The sequence below is a fragment of the Pyxicephalus adspersus genome, chromosome 11 (genome assembly GCF_032062135.1).
Source record: "Pyxicephalus adspersus chromosome 11, UCB_Pads_2.0, whole genome shotgun sequence".
NCBI lineage: Eukaryota > Metazoa > Chordata > Amphibia > Anura > Pyxicephalidae > Pyxicephalus > Pyxicephalus adspersus.
In genome coordinates, this window is record NC_092868.1 from 9,295,288 (window position 1) to 9,310,532 (window position 15,245).

The 15,245-nt window shown below is 41.2% G+C and overlaps 1 protein-coding gene across 2 annotated transcripts; it reads left to right on the plus strand.

The window, feature by feature from the left end:
• The first annotated feature begins 3,464 nt into the window (after window positions 1–3,464).
• On the plus strand, window positions 3,465–14,615 carry LOC140340917 (phospholipase A2 inhibitor gamma subunit B-like). 2 transcript variants are annotated; one of them, XM_072426367.1, is made up of 5 exons: window positions 3,465–3,622; window positions 10,377–10,496; window positions 11,639–11,785; window positions 12,729–12,863; window positions 13,428–14,615. In XM_072426367.1, the coding sequence occupies exons 1-5, from the start codon at window positions 3,571–3,573 to the stop codon at window positions 13,616–13,618; spliced, it is 645 nt and encodes a 214-aa protein (XP_072282468.1). In that variant the 5' UTR covers window positions 3,465–3,570; the 3' UTR covers window positions 13,619–14,615. The 2 variants fall into 2 exon arrangements, with proteins under 2 accessions (XP_072282468.1, XP_072282466.1); XM_072426365.1 differs by having other exon boundaries at window positions 3,466–3,622; window positions 13,425–14,615.
• The last annotated feature ends 630 nt before the right edge of the window (window positions 14,616–15,245 follow it).

Consider the following 15,245-nt stretch of genomic DNA (forward strand, 5'->3'; position numbering starts at 1 on the left):
GAAGGCACTTGGGACACCGGAGCCACTAGGCTCAGCACTAGCATAAGGATGTGTTGGTTGGATGCATCACTGTGCCTTTAAGTGCCACCTCCTAACAGCTTGAGATGCCATTGCCCTGGGCAAAACCAAACTTGGCCCTGGAACCAAGACACGGTAAGGATGTCACCTATTAGACTGAATGAATATCTGAAGCAGATGGAGATTAGTAAATTGCTAAGTTTGCAGACTCAGACCACCAGAAAGGTAAGTATACTGCCTCTTCTTCTACATGACAGGCATACTTTTTGTAAATGACAGGGTCACTTTAAGGAAAAGTATGATTCATCCTGGGTTGGTTGAGCAGATAAGGACCTTCTGACCACCTGGGGAGTCTGGTAATCCTCATCAGCTGTGTTTGTGTTGGTTTATAGTTCAGGGGCACAGGGCACAATGAACAGAACACTCATCTAGCTGTTTAAAATGCCAACTCAGATGGTGTTTATAGACAACAAGGATTCCAATAAAAGGGGTTTAGCTGCTGGATGGCCAAATATAGAAGCCCATCACTGCTGTACCTATATCAAAGCTTACTTCACTATTTTATTCAATGTTATGAATTTTTTGAAGTTGGTTTAGGGTAGAAATGCCTGTACCATGCCAGCACACTAAAGAGAAGGACCCTTCCCATTCTCTGAATGCAGTGGTCTCTCTGCAGAGGTCAGCCCTATAGCTCTGCAATCAGCAAATACTCCTGGCTGGTTTGATAGCGGTGTCTCTGTATAGAGGGGTCTCACTTCATGCAGGTGACAGCCATTTCTGCTGCTTTTTAAATCAAATCAAAACAACTCGCACCTGGAATATGTTTGCTTTCTTTAAAACTAAAACAAAGTTATAACAAACTTCTAAAACATTTGCATGTCGATCCACAAATGCTGCTGACTTCACAGCCTGTTATTTGGTTTTATGCAAAACAATTACGAACCCAGCAGGATGTTAACTTATTTCACAATCTCACCTAACCAAATGTATTTCGGTCTAAAGTGGGACTGCAGCCAAAATGAAAACATTCGGTTTTGATTCTGGGCACAGATGGGGTTGGTACCACAATCATATTTTTTCTTATGTCCCTGCTGGGAAGAAGTTTCCTTGTTTCCTGTCTCGGTGACCACATATGGAGTTAGCTGGCTGTCAGATTACAGTACACAGTTACCTTGCTCACGTCCTGCGTGTGATGACACATAGGTCTGGCAAAGCTCAAAATGTGGGTGAATGGGGTGCAGAACATGATCCATGCCAACCCAATATTCTCGCCATTCAAAAGTCAGAATTATTACACTTATAATAAAATTCTGCGTGCTTGTCACCTCCCATGGACTGAACTGAAATGAGGAAAATCAGATCTTTCAGCTATCTTTTGTGAACTACAAAAACCTTACATCTATGCAATGATGATGAGGAGAGAGGAAGGTGTCATTATTGGGGGAGCAGGTAGAGCTCGAATGGTGGGAGGGGGAGTTGGGACTGCTGAGTTAATGCTGTCGGAGTACTTCTACTGTAACGGATGTTCCACAGTACCTGAAGCTACAGTAAGTGAGGGTTTGTTTTAAAAAAGGTAAAACCCCTAGATGAATGTTTTAGCTAAATCATTGGGTATTGTAATTGCCATATTTTTATTCTTAGTGTAAAAGAATTCTAGGTTGCAGCAAATTCTTTACACACACTTCCAGTCTACATCATCGATATCAGAGATTTCTCAGAAGGATGCAGCACTTAAATATAGGTCCATCTGCACTAACACTTTTATATTAAATCACATGCAAAGTTCTACAAACATCTGTTGATCCTGCCAGGGTAGTCCTCCTAAAATCTTCCTGTGGTGGGGTGGCAACAATGCTACAGTGCACCTGAATTCAGAGCAGAGTTGTCACCGCCCTGCTTGCACTACAATGGGAGACGAAAGTGTTGCATGGGATATGGATATCAGAATTTTCAGTGACAATTCTTGACAATCAGGGTTGTCAATCAACAGATAAAATTAACTTAATTAGGAGCAGAAAAACTAACTTCCTATTCAACCTTTCCCAGAAACCCCCCACCCAAACCTATCCCTAATCTATCACCTAAAGCCCATCTCTAGCCAAAAATTAACCCCCCATTCAACCCTTCCCTCTGCAACACTCCACCCCAAACTATCTCCAAATCTGCCCACATTGACCAGTTTCTTGCTTTCCTCCAGCACCAATGTCATTTCTGCAGTTTCTTCTCCTGGATCATAAAAGGACCCCTGCCACTGGACAGCCAATAGGAAATGTCATGCAGTGATGCCCAGAACAGGACCCAATCAATTGTAAAGAAAGAAAGTGAGAAGGCTCAGGACTAGAGCACCACATGACCACAACTTTTGGAAAATATAAAGGGCATTTTAATTTGTGCCAGTGATTTGTTATTCACATAATTGTTTGCAATTGATCATGCACCATTGCAGCACCATGAGATCTATAGCCAACTAAAATGCAAAAAAGCATTCATAAAGTAGTGAAATATGCACATGCCAGTGAAAGACAGGGGTGGAGCACTAAAGATCAACCAATAAAATTTAATGTGGTTGACAAGTTCCTCCCCTGACGATACTGGCCAAGGTGATACTTGGAGGTACTACAGACATAAAATAGCCAATCTGAAGTGGGTGGTAAAGGGATTCACGATCAATCACAGCCAACTTTTCCATGCAAATTGTGTAAAAAGCCTCCCAAGTCTTTACGCAATAAAAGGAACTTTTTATGGGTAGCTGTATTTTGTCACACCCAAAGCTTCCATACAACACAGGCTGTCATTGCCCAAATAAAGGACCATAATAAAGTATATGTAACCCATTACTGCCAATGGTGCCATACAATGTTGGAGGATACCATTGCCTGTTCCAAAATAGGGTACCCCTCTGTAGAGTGATGTGCAGGCCCTAGAGTCAACCCCAAACTAGACAGCCGTGCAATGGCAGCTTCCAATGGGAGACTATGCTTGTAACTGTCATCTAGACAGGTCCCTTTAAAACCACCTTGCGGCATCCTGACGCCCCCATTTCTAATTTTTTTGCAAAGAGTTAACCTGCCATTTCATCTCATTGCTCAGCAGAATCATGAGACTGCTTTTCTGTGCTAACTCCGGCACTGAAACCGTTAACTTTTTTATTGGTCATAAAATAAAGTCCTACTGACAGCCAGAAAAAGATTTATAATCTGAATGCGCATAAAAATTAGGGGCTCTATGGTGCTAAAAATGGAGGAAGCCCCCCTTTTCCTTTTTTTAATTGTCCCCAGACAAAATCCTGGGGGTCCCGGGGGGTCCTAAAGGGATCCAGGCCCAATGACTCTGCTACTAAGGCGGTTCTGCATTTTGTAAAAATGACGCACAAATCTTCCCCTGACCGAAATCTTATTGGTCTGCTCTCTGCCCCCCCTTCCCTATTCTGCCTGTACAAAATCGGTTCCATCTCCCCCCTTGCATTCTGCGTATAAAATGCCACACCCTTTAGGATGGGATGATCAAGAGCTTTGAAGCAGCATCACAGTAACCCAAAGCTCTGCAAGAACCATGGCTGCGTCTGTGACCATCCTCTGGCTCGTTGCTGCCTTTCTGGGAGGAGGTGAGGACTTACTTGCTAGCTGAGCATCTATTCATCCATAAATGCATGTTCTTCTTTATGCACCTGCATGCCACTTATATTACCTGCAGCTTGCACCTGACCAGGACATCTGCAGCTGTACCAAATCTGTACTTGTATTCATCACAGCACCCACAATTGGTTTATTCCTCCAAAAAAAAAATCAGATTATTGTACTGTATATTACATACATTGTATACATTGTTCATTATTTTAGATCAAAAGATACTAAAAGGAAAAAAAAATCTCCATAGCACTGAGCATAAATTTTCCAAATATTTCACTTTTATAACAGAACAAAAGACTATATAGAAAAAGGTTACCCTCAATATTTTAGGGATGATTTGCTGAATTTTAAATAAAAAAATGAAAGATTTTTGTATACAAACCTGTTGGTCACAGATATTTTTTGTCAGATCCTGCAACCAGGTTCTATTTCCTAAGGAAATATAAGTGTAAAGATTAAAAGAATTTATAGAAATTATAAGTAGCACCTAACACCAAAAATGAGGACAGCAAGAGGAGGTAAAGTTATTACAGAGATGGTAAAAAAAATGGTGCCATTTTTATATTATTTTTCTTGAGGCTGATTGATACCCATCAAGTATTTAAAGATCTGCACCACCCAGTGTGTTCTGCTGGGTGATGATGCATGCTGTGACTTGTAGTTCCTAAGCAGCAGGGAGCCTGCAAACTGCCCAACAACACTCAGTCAATAGGAGGAAAAGGATAACTTGGTGTTATCAACCAATCAGATTGTTCCTTACATTGTGATGTTTGTACATGAAAAATGACAGCTGGAATCTTATTGCTTATGGCATTTCATTTTTTTTTTTACAGCGACATAACAAAGCAGTTGATGGGGTGTATTATAGGATCAAGTAACCGTCTTAATGGCGCTTTCAATTAGCCTAGTTCATTAGGGTTATCATTCAGGTAGCTGTGTCCAATCCTGCTTACAAGTTTGTAAGTGCGCAGTTTTCAGTGTCTGGGTTATGTCTGGTTGTGACGCACATAGGCTTGTTGGATGTCCTTACTGCAGGGATAGGAAAAATGAGACAGATTATCACAGGGAGAGAGAAGGAGAGAGATGAGGAGAGCAAAAGAGAAAGAAAGCAAGAAAGAAAACTACAGAAATAGAGAAGGAAGAAAGATACAGAGTGGGTGATAAGAAGGGAGAGAGAAAGACAAGGTGAAAGATAAAGAGATGGAAGAGAGATATGAAGTGGGTGATAGACAAAGAGACAATAAAAAAAAAAGAGAGACAAAGACAAGGTGAAAAAGAGAGAATGAAAAGGAAAAGAGATACGGAGAGGATGATAGAGACAATAATAAAGAAAAAGAGAAAGGGGTATAAATATATTTATTAATATATATATAGAGAGAGAGAGAAGGAAGAGTGATATTGACAGGGTAAAGGAAAGGGGATACAGGGTGGATAAGATATATAGAAAAAAATAGAAATAAAGTGTCAGATAATCAGTTATATACACAGGGTGATCGAGACAGGAGAGAGATACAGACATGGAGATAGAGAGATATAAATAGGATGAGAGAGATACGCACAGGGTTATGGAAAAGGAGAAGTATATGGACAGAGTAATGCAGAAGGGAAAGAGATATGATAGAGTGATATGGACAGGGTGATGGAGAGAGGAGAACATATGGACAGAGTGATGGGGAAAATATGGACAGGGTGAAAGAGAAGGGAAAAAGATATAGAGAGGGTGACAGGTAAAGTGACAGAGACAGAGAGTGATATAGACAGGGTGATAGAGAAAGATACAGACAGGGTGATGGAGAAGGGAGAGAGATATGGACAGGGTGATGGATAGAGGAGAGAAATATGGGCAGGGTGACGGAGAAGGGAGAGCGATATGGACAGGGTGATGAAGAAGGGAGAGAGATATGGACAGGGTGATGAAGAAGGGAGAGAGATATGGACAGGGTGATGAAGAAGGGAGAGAGATATGGACAGGGTGACGGAGAAGGGAGAGACATATGGACAGGGTGATAAGGAAAAGAGAGAGAGATATGGACAGGGTGATGGAGAGAGGAGAGAATTATGGGCAGGGTAATGGAGAAGGGAGAGACATATGGACAGGGTGATGGAGAAGTGGGAGAGATATGGACAGGGTGATGGAGAAGTGGGAGAGATATGGACAGGGTGATGGAGAAGTGGGAGAGATATGGACAGGGTGATGAAGAAGGAAGAGATATGGACAGGGTGATGGAGAAGGGAGAGAGATATGGACGGGGTGAAAGAGAAGGGAAAAAGATTTAGAGAGGGTGACATAGAAAGTGACAGAGACAGGGAGTGATATAGACAGGGTGATGGATAGAGGAGAGAAATATGGAAAGGATGATGGAGAAAGGAGAGCAATATGGACAGGGTGACAGAGAAGGGAGAGCAATATGGACAGGGTGATGGGGAAGTGGGAGAGATATGGACAGGGAGATGAAGAAGGGAGAGATATGGACAGGGAGATGAAGAAGGGAGAGATATGGACAGGGAGATGAAGAAGGGAGAGATATGGACAGGGTGACAGAGAAGGGAGAGATATGGACAGGGTGACAGAGAAGGGAGAGAGATATGGACAGGGTGACGGAGAAGGGAGAGAGATATGGACAGGATGTTAGAAAAGGGAGAAGGACAAGAACACATCGTCTTTCTCATAGTGAAGGAAAAGAGATACAGACAGGGTCATAAAAAGAAAGAAAGAGACAGAGAGAATTTAATGGACAGAGCCAGATAATTAGATAAACAGAACAGTGCATTATATAATACACAGGCATTATATAATACAAAAATATGTCTCCACCATATAATACAGCAAAGGTTCTAGTCCTTGTTCAGGATGAGTACATAACGTCCAGCGACCCTCCCCAGGATCTGCAGGTAGACGATAACATCTAATTGAGATCTAATCCCCCAAAAGACATCTCGCTGACCTCACAGCCATTAGCGAGATAGCAAATGGAAAGTTATTTGGCAACAAACTGGCTGTCAGACTGATGAAATAATTGACTTTCTGAATCTATTCCAGCTGCAGACGGAGCTCCTCTTATTATTTATTGTTCTCTATTTGCTACTTAACTATTTTAGAAACCGTAATAATTATATGGGAAAAGTTTGGACATGTATAAGTGTGCTTTGCACAAAAGATAAATGCAGATTGCATGGGGCTTGTGCAATTTTATATTTTATATATATATTTTATGCGCAGCAAGTAGGTGGGTCTAACTGACTGTGCCAGTTAGTTGGAAGTATAAATAAAACTTGAAAAAAAGTGCTCATTTTTAGGAGGAACCCCAAAACTGCCACCTAATCCAGACCTGACCAAGGGGTAGGTAAAAGAAGTGGTTACCTCGGGTGTTTCAGCAGAAGGGGGGCATAAAATGGGTAGGACCTGCAAACTATGTTCCTAAAGGAGTTCAAAGACAGCCCCTGATTATCTGCTTCTGCCTGAATGTCAGCCCCCTGGGCCCGCTTCAGCATAGGTAATGTGACCACTGCATAGGCATTTGGTCATGTGATCAGCTGTTCTGCAAGATCATTAATCATTTTAGGGCATGTTTTAAAGGGCACAGGACAAAGAGGGGCAAGGGCAAAGTGTCACTATGGGTACTTGAAAATACATGTCCATGCAATATCAAAATGTATCACCCAGACCTCCTCTACAGCATGTCCCAGAAATATTTGTTTTTTCTTTCACGGTGTTCCTGTAAAAAGAAACAGCTTTTGTGTGTCATCACTGTCTTGTGAAATTCCTGCAGGGCAGCTCCTATTGATGTAGGCACACCCAGAACTACATATCCCTAGACCCCCTTCCCTACACAGTGTATGAGTGGGATCTTGCAATGCAAAGCAGGTGAACTGTTTTGCTTGGAAAGAAGTCAATGCATGCATGTGAAGAGGGGTGTAGTGTAGATAGAGTTTTGTGGTCCGGCAGGCAAGGCTGACAAAGCTACTTAGGCTCTTAGAGCAGAAATGTAAGCCTGTTGTCAGCCAAAACAGGAAATACTGAAATACAAAAATCTTCTAATTTCCTGTATAAACTGACAATTCTGCCTCGGCCGCAAGAATTGTCTTACCTTAATTCTGCCATGCTGGACTACAGAAGTGTTATGGGGATAAGAGTGAGATGTGTACTGTGGTCCAGCAGGAAGGAAATAGGAGCTGACAACATTGATTTGGGCCTTAGCAATGCAGAAGAAGAGTTGTCAGCTTAAATAGAAGATTTGGAGCTCCTAAATACAAGATTTGAATTTGAAATACAATGTTTGGAAAAAATATATTTTTAATGGAATATAGTCAGCAGCAAGAAGTGATGCCTGCTTGTAGGTGTTTCATATTACAAGCTAGTATTACACATAGTGCATGCTGCAAAGTATGCTCCTACAGCAATAATCAGAGAGCTAATGATGTATTTCTATCCACCCATAATGCATTGCTCTGATCTACATATGCCAGATGGCCAGCATTGCTATAATGTGAGATCAATACATTGCTAAAAGGAATGTTATGTCAGTTCTCCCTGTTCTTTTCCCAAATTCCCAATGGACCTGAAAGCTGCTTCATTTTACATGTTTTCTGCATTAGAGGACAGCTGCTGTTTGAAGGACGGTTTGTGCCGCACTCACCAACATTATTGCCGCATTTTATCTCCTACACATAAGTTCTAAGTTACAACCTGAAGATTACAAATGGTTTCCTTTATGTGCTAAGCATTGGGGGGTCAGGGGCTGTCATAGGGAGGTGCAACGTGTGCCACTGCGTGAGGGCCACAACACCTTCTAAGCCAACAAGGACCCCAAGTCAGTAACACAGAGGGGCTTTAAGCCATAAGCACCAACATTTGTATCATTATCCTAGAGCCCCAGACATATCTCCAACATTTTCCTGCATACTATATATGCAGCTCAATGATCATTCTCAGTATCCTGGGATGAATTATCTGCTATGTGCAAATGATTTATGTCATCCTGGACTGGCCAAATGTCTGAAATCAAGGAACGGTAAGGAAACCAGAAGATGCTGGTGTGGGAGCTTGCAGATGTTGCATCACTTAAAGTGGAATTGTACTTGTTGGTGGGTGATGAGCTTCTGTGATAACCATGATTGGCACAGGATTACCTGTATGTAGGTGACATGCAGTGATGACAGGTCCAGGATCTGGTCCATTATCAGAAGTAGCCTTCTTCTCTGTGCCTCCTTTGGCTTCACAGAGATTCTCTTCGGCTACTGGATGGCCATTGATGTGAATCCCCAACCCATCCATGGGAATTAAATTGTCCCCGGCAGCTAGCTCCGTATGTGGCACCGTGGCACGCTGAGCTGAGCTTCACACTACACTCTACAAAGCACACCCCTAAAACAAAATCAGATAGATAGATCAATAGTTAATGATATTTGAACATATAATCAAGAGCAAAATACAGTTTCCTGCCCTAATTTAACAGTAATTTGGCTAAATGAAGATAAAACCAAGATATGGATTTCCCATTGGTGCTGACTCAGTTCAGCCTGTTTTCTGTAGTAGGATCACAAGAGCGGTGTACGTCATTAGCTGTTCCTAATTCATCTTCTAAAAATAGTCACAAAATCTACTAGATAAAAAAAAATAGGACAATAAAGGTGACGTCTTCTCCCGTTACCTGGAGGATGCTATAGTGCGTGACCGAAAACAAGACTTATCAGCAAAAGTGGAAACAAGAAAGAAAGCAAACCCATCATATGTAGATTGGGAAAAGGGATTTATTGCTGTCCACTTCTTCCTGTCCCAGTGACAAATGCTTTCCTGTTTTTTGTTAAAGCGGCTCTCTGGAAAAATGAAATATGTAAATACAAGATGGGCCGGATTTATTAACTCTTTCCAGAACTGGAGAAGATAGACTATCATAGGGAACCTTGGTGATCCAGCACACCTAGAATGGATTTCTTAAAAATTATTTGGTATTAGTTAGCAAATGTGTTCAGCCCTGGTTCAGATCCATTCCAGTTTTGCTAGACCACCCACGTTCTGCCGTGATAGTCTATCTCCTTTAGTCTTTGGCAGTTTTAATAAGTCAGGCCCAATGTGTATACTTACCTACAACTTGTGATGAGTTATGTATATCTTCCAAATCTGTGCAGAAATCCAGTGATTCATTTTCCTCTGTGCAGCAATGTATTGTAGTAAATCCAATCACTGCCGTTCTTTCTCCTGGTGCACAATGGTCCTGATTTATTTAAGCTCTCCAAAGCTAGAGAGAATACACTTTCATCAGTGAAGCTGAGTGATCCAGCAAATCTGGAATAGATTTCTTAAAAGTCATTTGCTATTTGTTAGCAAATGTTTTCAATCTTGCACCTATCCTAATCCAGGTTTGCTGGATCACTCAGCTTCACTAATAAAAGTGTATCCTCTCCAGCCTTGCAGGGCTTTATTAAATTAGGCCCAAGGTATCTTGTATCCAACCCTGCAGTCCTCTTAAGGCAGCCCATAGTTGGAGGCTCCACTTAGATTAACCCACAGCTCCAGTCTTTTGTCTGGCCATGTGCAGGACATGGATGCCATCACCACTTTTACTAGTTGAATATAAAGGCACTTGGTGCACACAAAGTGAAAATTTATATACTTTGTGTCAATTATGGAATATATTTAAATATATGTTTTTATACCCAGAGTTCAACATTACCAGCCATAGAAATGTAATCCACATTGTACTAACATTTCTGTGTTTGTCTTACCAGCTTTCTCCTTGACTTGCTTTCAATGTAACACCACCACTGGGTTTAACTGTGAAGACGGTGAAAAGCCTTGTGATGAAAAGTATGATGCATGTCATACTACACTCACCGAGATTCGCCAAGGTTCGTTGTCCTGAATCCATGCATGTTATAATTTGTAACTTTCTGTGAGGGCAAAGCCAATTATAATGACTTGATTTTGCTATAATCACCAATCATGCACAATATACCCGAATATATATATATATACACACATGTATATATATACACACACATCATATGGCACACACATACCTTTAATGAAGTGCTCTTCAGGATCAGGTCACTGCCACATCCCTCAAAGCCACCGTCTTAGCCACCAAGTCTTCTAGGTCCTCTATGATTCTCACAGATAGAGTTACATTGTCTATAAAAGAAAAGTAGTTCAATCAACCAAGCAAACACAAAATTCTGGATCTCCAAAAGTCTAAAAATTGAAAGAGAGGGAGTAGGGTGATATAAATGCAGGAAAACATATATTGGTCTTCTGGAGCTGACAGACTTTGAAGCCCCAAAAATCAGGAATCCTAAACTGGTGGTTGCCCAACTTTAAGGTTATGTATTAGTTTTTAGTTTTAGTTGGTTATGTATAGACTGTGACCTTAAAATAGCAAAACAAAAAAAACAACCTACAATTATCAGTAGGTGCTGATTTACAGACCATAGAATTATTGCTTCCAGTGGTTGCATGTCAGAAGTCAAGGGTATTGGACCCATGGGGTCTGATTTATTAAATCTCCCCAAGCCTGGAGAAGATAGACTATCATAGGGATCCCTCAAACCTGGAATAGATTTCTTAAAAATCATTTGCTTCTAGTTGGTAAATAATTTCAATCCTTGATCAAATCCATTCCATTTACTGAATTACCTGGGTTCTCCCATGATAATCAATCTCAGTCTTGAAGAGACTAAATAAACCAAGCCTATAATGTCACCCCCACACTCAAAGAAAAGGGGGGACCAAGTGGGACACATGGAGGAACTCAGGAGCAACCATTCCTAGCATTGAAGTGATCAGGCTGTTTTATAGCCATGTGGTTCACTTATACTTGAAAGCCAGCAGCCAGGAGTGCATAAAGAAACTCCCAACTGGCATAGTAAAGGGTTTATCAGTGGCGTTAAAAGCATTAAACTCCCTTGATTGAACGTATACTGCAGGTAAATTTTTTCAGTTTTTGTATTGTGTTTTTGTTAATACATGTTCTGTGTTTTGATGGACAAAACAGGAGCAAAACTCAGTAAATACCTGGTGAAAACATGCGGAGAGAAGATGTTCTGCAATCAAACGTACAGCATGTCCTTCAACTCCACCAAGTTATACGCTTCAGTCACATGCTGCGAGTCAGACAAATGCAAAACCAAAATACCTGAATGTAAGTCTGAATTTATGATATTTCTTTACATAGAATGCAGTCTGGGTAAATAAAGCCTGACCCTGGGTAGCATGCTGCAGAGAATTACCGTAGTTCTCGGTGTGGAAGTGGAGATCTCTCTAAAAGGGTCTTTCTGATACAGCCCATGCCAGTACAACCCCTCTTCCAAGATGATTGGGGAGTTGCAGCTTAGGAAGACCCATTGTGTAGTCCAATGGAGCCAGAAGCAGGAGGTTGGAAGCTCACTGGATTTCAGTCGCAATAATTGGTGTTTTTCTGAGCAATATACTGAATGTTTTTAATAAGAAATTAATCCTGGAAGGCAGGCAGAGGGTTAATACCTAGTCACTGACACTAACTGCCTCCAGCTCTTCTATTTACTGACTTTCCATGCCTTGTTCTGAACTCAGGGACTCATTCTTGGTCATCGTGGTAGAGGCAGGGGTTTGCTTCCCCATATTAGAGCCTCCAGCAAGAAGAAGAATCAATATCACAGTAGGGACATCAGAAAAACTCACTCAAATCCCCTTTAGACAAACAAAACAGTCAGCAGTGCCTTAGATAAAGCAGTGAAAATATAAAGCTTTAAAGGCTGTAGGAACAGGAGTTTCTAATACCATTAGCGGTTAACCTGGAGAAAGCATAGAGAGGTCTTAAAATTCTAAAACTGTGCTCTACATGCTTGCTTTATGCCTGTCGGACTGAAGTCTGTCCCGTCCCATTTGCTTTTTTCAATGCAGAATGGGGAAATGCTTCAATTATATGGCTCTGCTTTAAAAATATCTTCAAAAACATTCCTTCCATTACTAATATTAACCAATCACTTTGTCCCCTTCATGCAATCAATACTGAAGAATAATATAATTGGTTGGCATGAGTAGCATTAAAGTTCTTGGATGGAATAAGTGGCCTTCTACTAGCATATCTTATTGATTCTTTTTAGTAAAACAACAGGACAAGGAGAAAGAGAACAAGGTAACGTGCCCTTACTGTGGCGGGGTCGCCAAGTGCAATGATGCCGACAAGGTCAGCTGCTACGGGGATGAGAAGAAATGTGTGAGCTTTATGTCCAATGAAGGTAAGTACTAAAGGAGAATTTTGTTGGGATGCCTGTGATAGTACAGGTGCACTTTAAAAATATATTGGTCCCATCACCCAGATTCTCCCATGATAGTCTATCTTCTCCAGTCTTGGAGAGCTTTAATAAATCAGGCGCTGGGTGTCCTAGTTTTCACTGGCACAATGGTTTCCATTTGTTGATTTGTTTTAAGAGAGTTAGGTGGGGATTCTCCAGCTTTTAACATTAAAATAACAGCAGAGTGTCCTAGAAAGGTAGGTGGGGTTAAGCCAGTTCATTATATTATTTATTGATTGATCATTCATTATATTAATTTATTGTGTGATCCCACTGAGAAGTAGTTTTGATGGCGGGAGTGAAACTTTTCTGCTCATAAAGCTACAGTTGGGTGTGGAGGGGACCAGTAACCATGATGCAAATACAGAGGGCACAAATGTCTGGTCCCGGGACAGGAAATGCAGATAATATGTTATATATTAAATATGACTTTCAAGGAAGAAAATATTTGCTTGATGATGAATCCAAAGTCCTTCTTCTTCAGCCTATTCTTTCTGTTTGTAGCAGCGAACCAACCCACACCCTTTACATGGAAGGGATGCGCAACAGAAAATATCTGTTCAATGAAGGCGATGTCCACTCTACCAGGAAACCAGATTTTAAATGTATCATTCCAGTGCAACCACGCTCCATCCCTGTTGCCTGGACTGTTGCTCCCCGCAGCGTTTGGCCTAGCCTTCCTCAAGCTTCTGTTGTAATAGCGATCCGAGGGGACGTCATGCGGAGACTCGATCCTTCCCTGGGCTGGACCAGCCGCGATGCATTGCAGAGATGTTCCGACCATCTTCATGCAGGGGCAATGCATGTTTCTACACTGTATATTTCCAGAGCCATGTCTATCTATATAACAGCTCCGATTAATTTATGTATGTATGTTCATTATGTGCAGAATTAATATTTACCTATATACACAGACAGAAACAGACAAATGAAAAAAAAAACACAAACCTTGTATATCTCACACACAACAAAAAAGGAAATTAGGATACATATGTGTGTATCATCAATGCATGGCGACCTTAGTAGCAAAAAATCAATAAGTGACATGATCCATTACACATGCAATGGAAGGCCGGCAGCCATCTTGGTGGACAGTATGTCCGGAACCGTGGTCATTTTATTGGCTTGCTCTATCTGTATGTAGGTCATCTCATATTTGAGACTCCTCAGAGCAAGTACAAACGTAGCCATAAAATCCAGCCATATACATGTAAATGCATTGTGCAAAGAGCCAAATGTGCAGTAACCAAGAGCAAGCAAGGAAGAGGAAACAACAAAAGATTATAGTTACCAATGGTAAGTGCTCTTTGCAAACCATTCTTTGCCTTTTTAGGTGCAGCACATGGGAATGTATTAGAATGTTGTAGAATTTCAGTAAATTGTACATATTAGGATGAGGTCCCTGGAATATTGGATAAATCAGGCCATTAAAGATGCAATGGCGTCCTTCCCGTCATGCTGGTAAGGTCTGGTTGAATCACTTCTGCTCTTCTTAATGGCTGAACATGCTTGGATTCTGGTTCTGCAACACCATGATGACCCAACGTCTCTTCTCCCTGCTTTAGACTATAATGAGCCTCATAATTTACACACTGTTATATAAAAGGCAGCATAATGACGTAATACTGAAATGTGACTGCAATTGCATTTTGCTTTCTTTTCCTTATGGAAACAATAAATTAATAATTAAATACATTTTTTAAGAACATCTACATATATCTTTCGCTGTACAACTACTGCAAAATGAGGTTTACAGGAAAATAAATGGTTTTAGGAATATAGCCTAAGCTATAGTGAAGTGATGCCGAATAAACAAAATCAGTTCTACAGTGCACTTAGCAAACGGGAACAGATAGAAGGAATCAGCTGGAGGTTGCAAGAGAAGATAAACCAGGCTGGGTATAAGCTGGGTATAAGCTGGGTATAAGCTGACATATCAATGTAGACACCCTGGATATAAAATAAGATGTGGTTTCAGTGTTCTCCCCAACCGCTTTTAGCTGGGCACGCTTTTCAGTAACCACCCAGCTGTTTTTGGGTGGTTACTGATAGGTTGGGTCACAATACAGGGGGCACCACCCGCCTACAGCTTCTTCCCACCCAACTTTAAAAATATTTCTGGGTTGAATACTGTGTACATCAGAGGATCTATACATACACGACATGAACAGATACTGCGAAATTTACCTAGCAACAACAATTCCTTGCCCCCTGTGCCACTCCCATCTCCTCTGTCCTGTGTATACCTGACCAGCCTGCTCTTTCCCCACATCCATTTTTAAAGGGTTTGGGTGAAATTTGGGGGAGCCATGCCCACTGGTCAAT

What these genes read in the sequence shown, in the direction of transcription:
- LOC140340917 (XM_072426365.1), top strand. Translation starts at nt 3,571, where the DNA reads ATGGCTGCGTCTGTGACCATCCTCTGGCTCGTTGCTGCCTTTCTGGGA. An exon ending in TGCTGCCTTTCTGGGAGGAG is followed by an intron (nt 3,623 to 10,376) that starts GTGAGGACTTAC and finishes TTGTCTTACCAG; the next exon opens with CTTTCTCCTTGACTTGCTTT. An exon ending in GAGCTTTATGTCCAATGAAG is followed by an intron (nt 12,864 to 13,424) that starts GTAAGTACTAAA and finishes TTCTGTTTGTAG; the next exon opens with CAGCGAACCAACCCACACCC.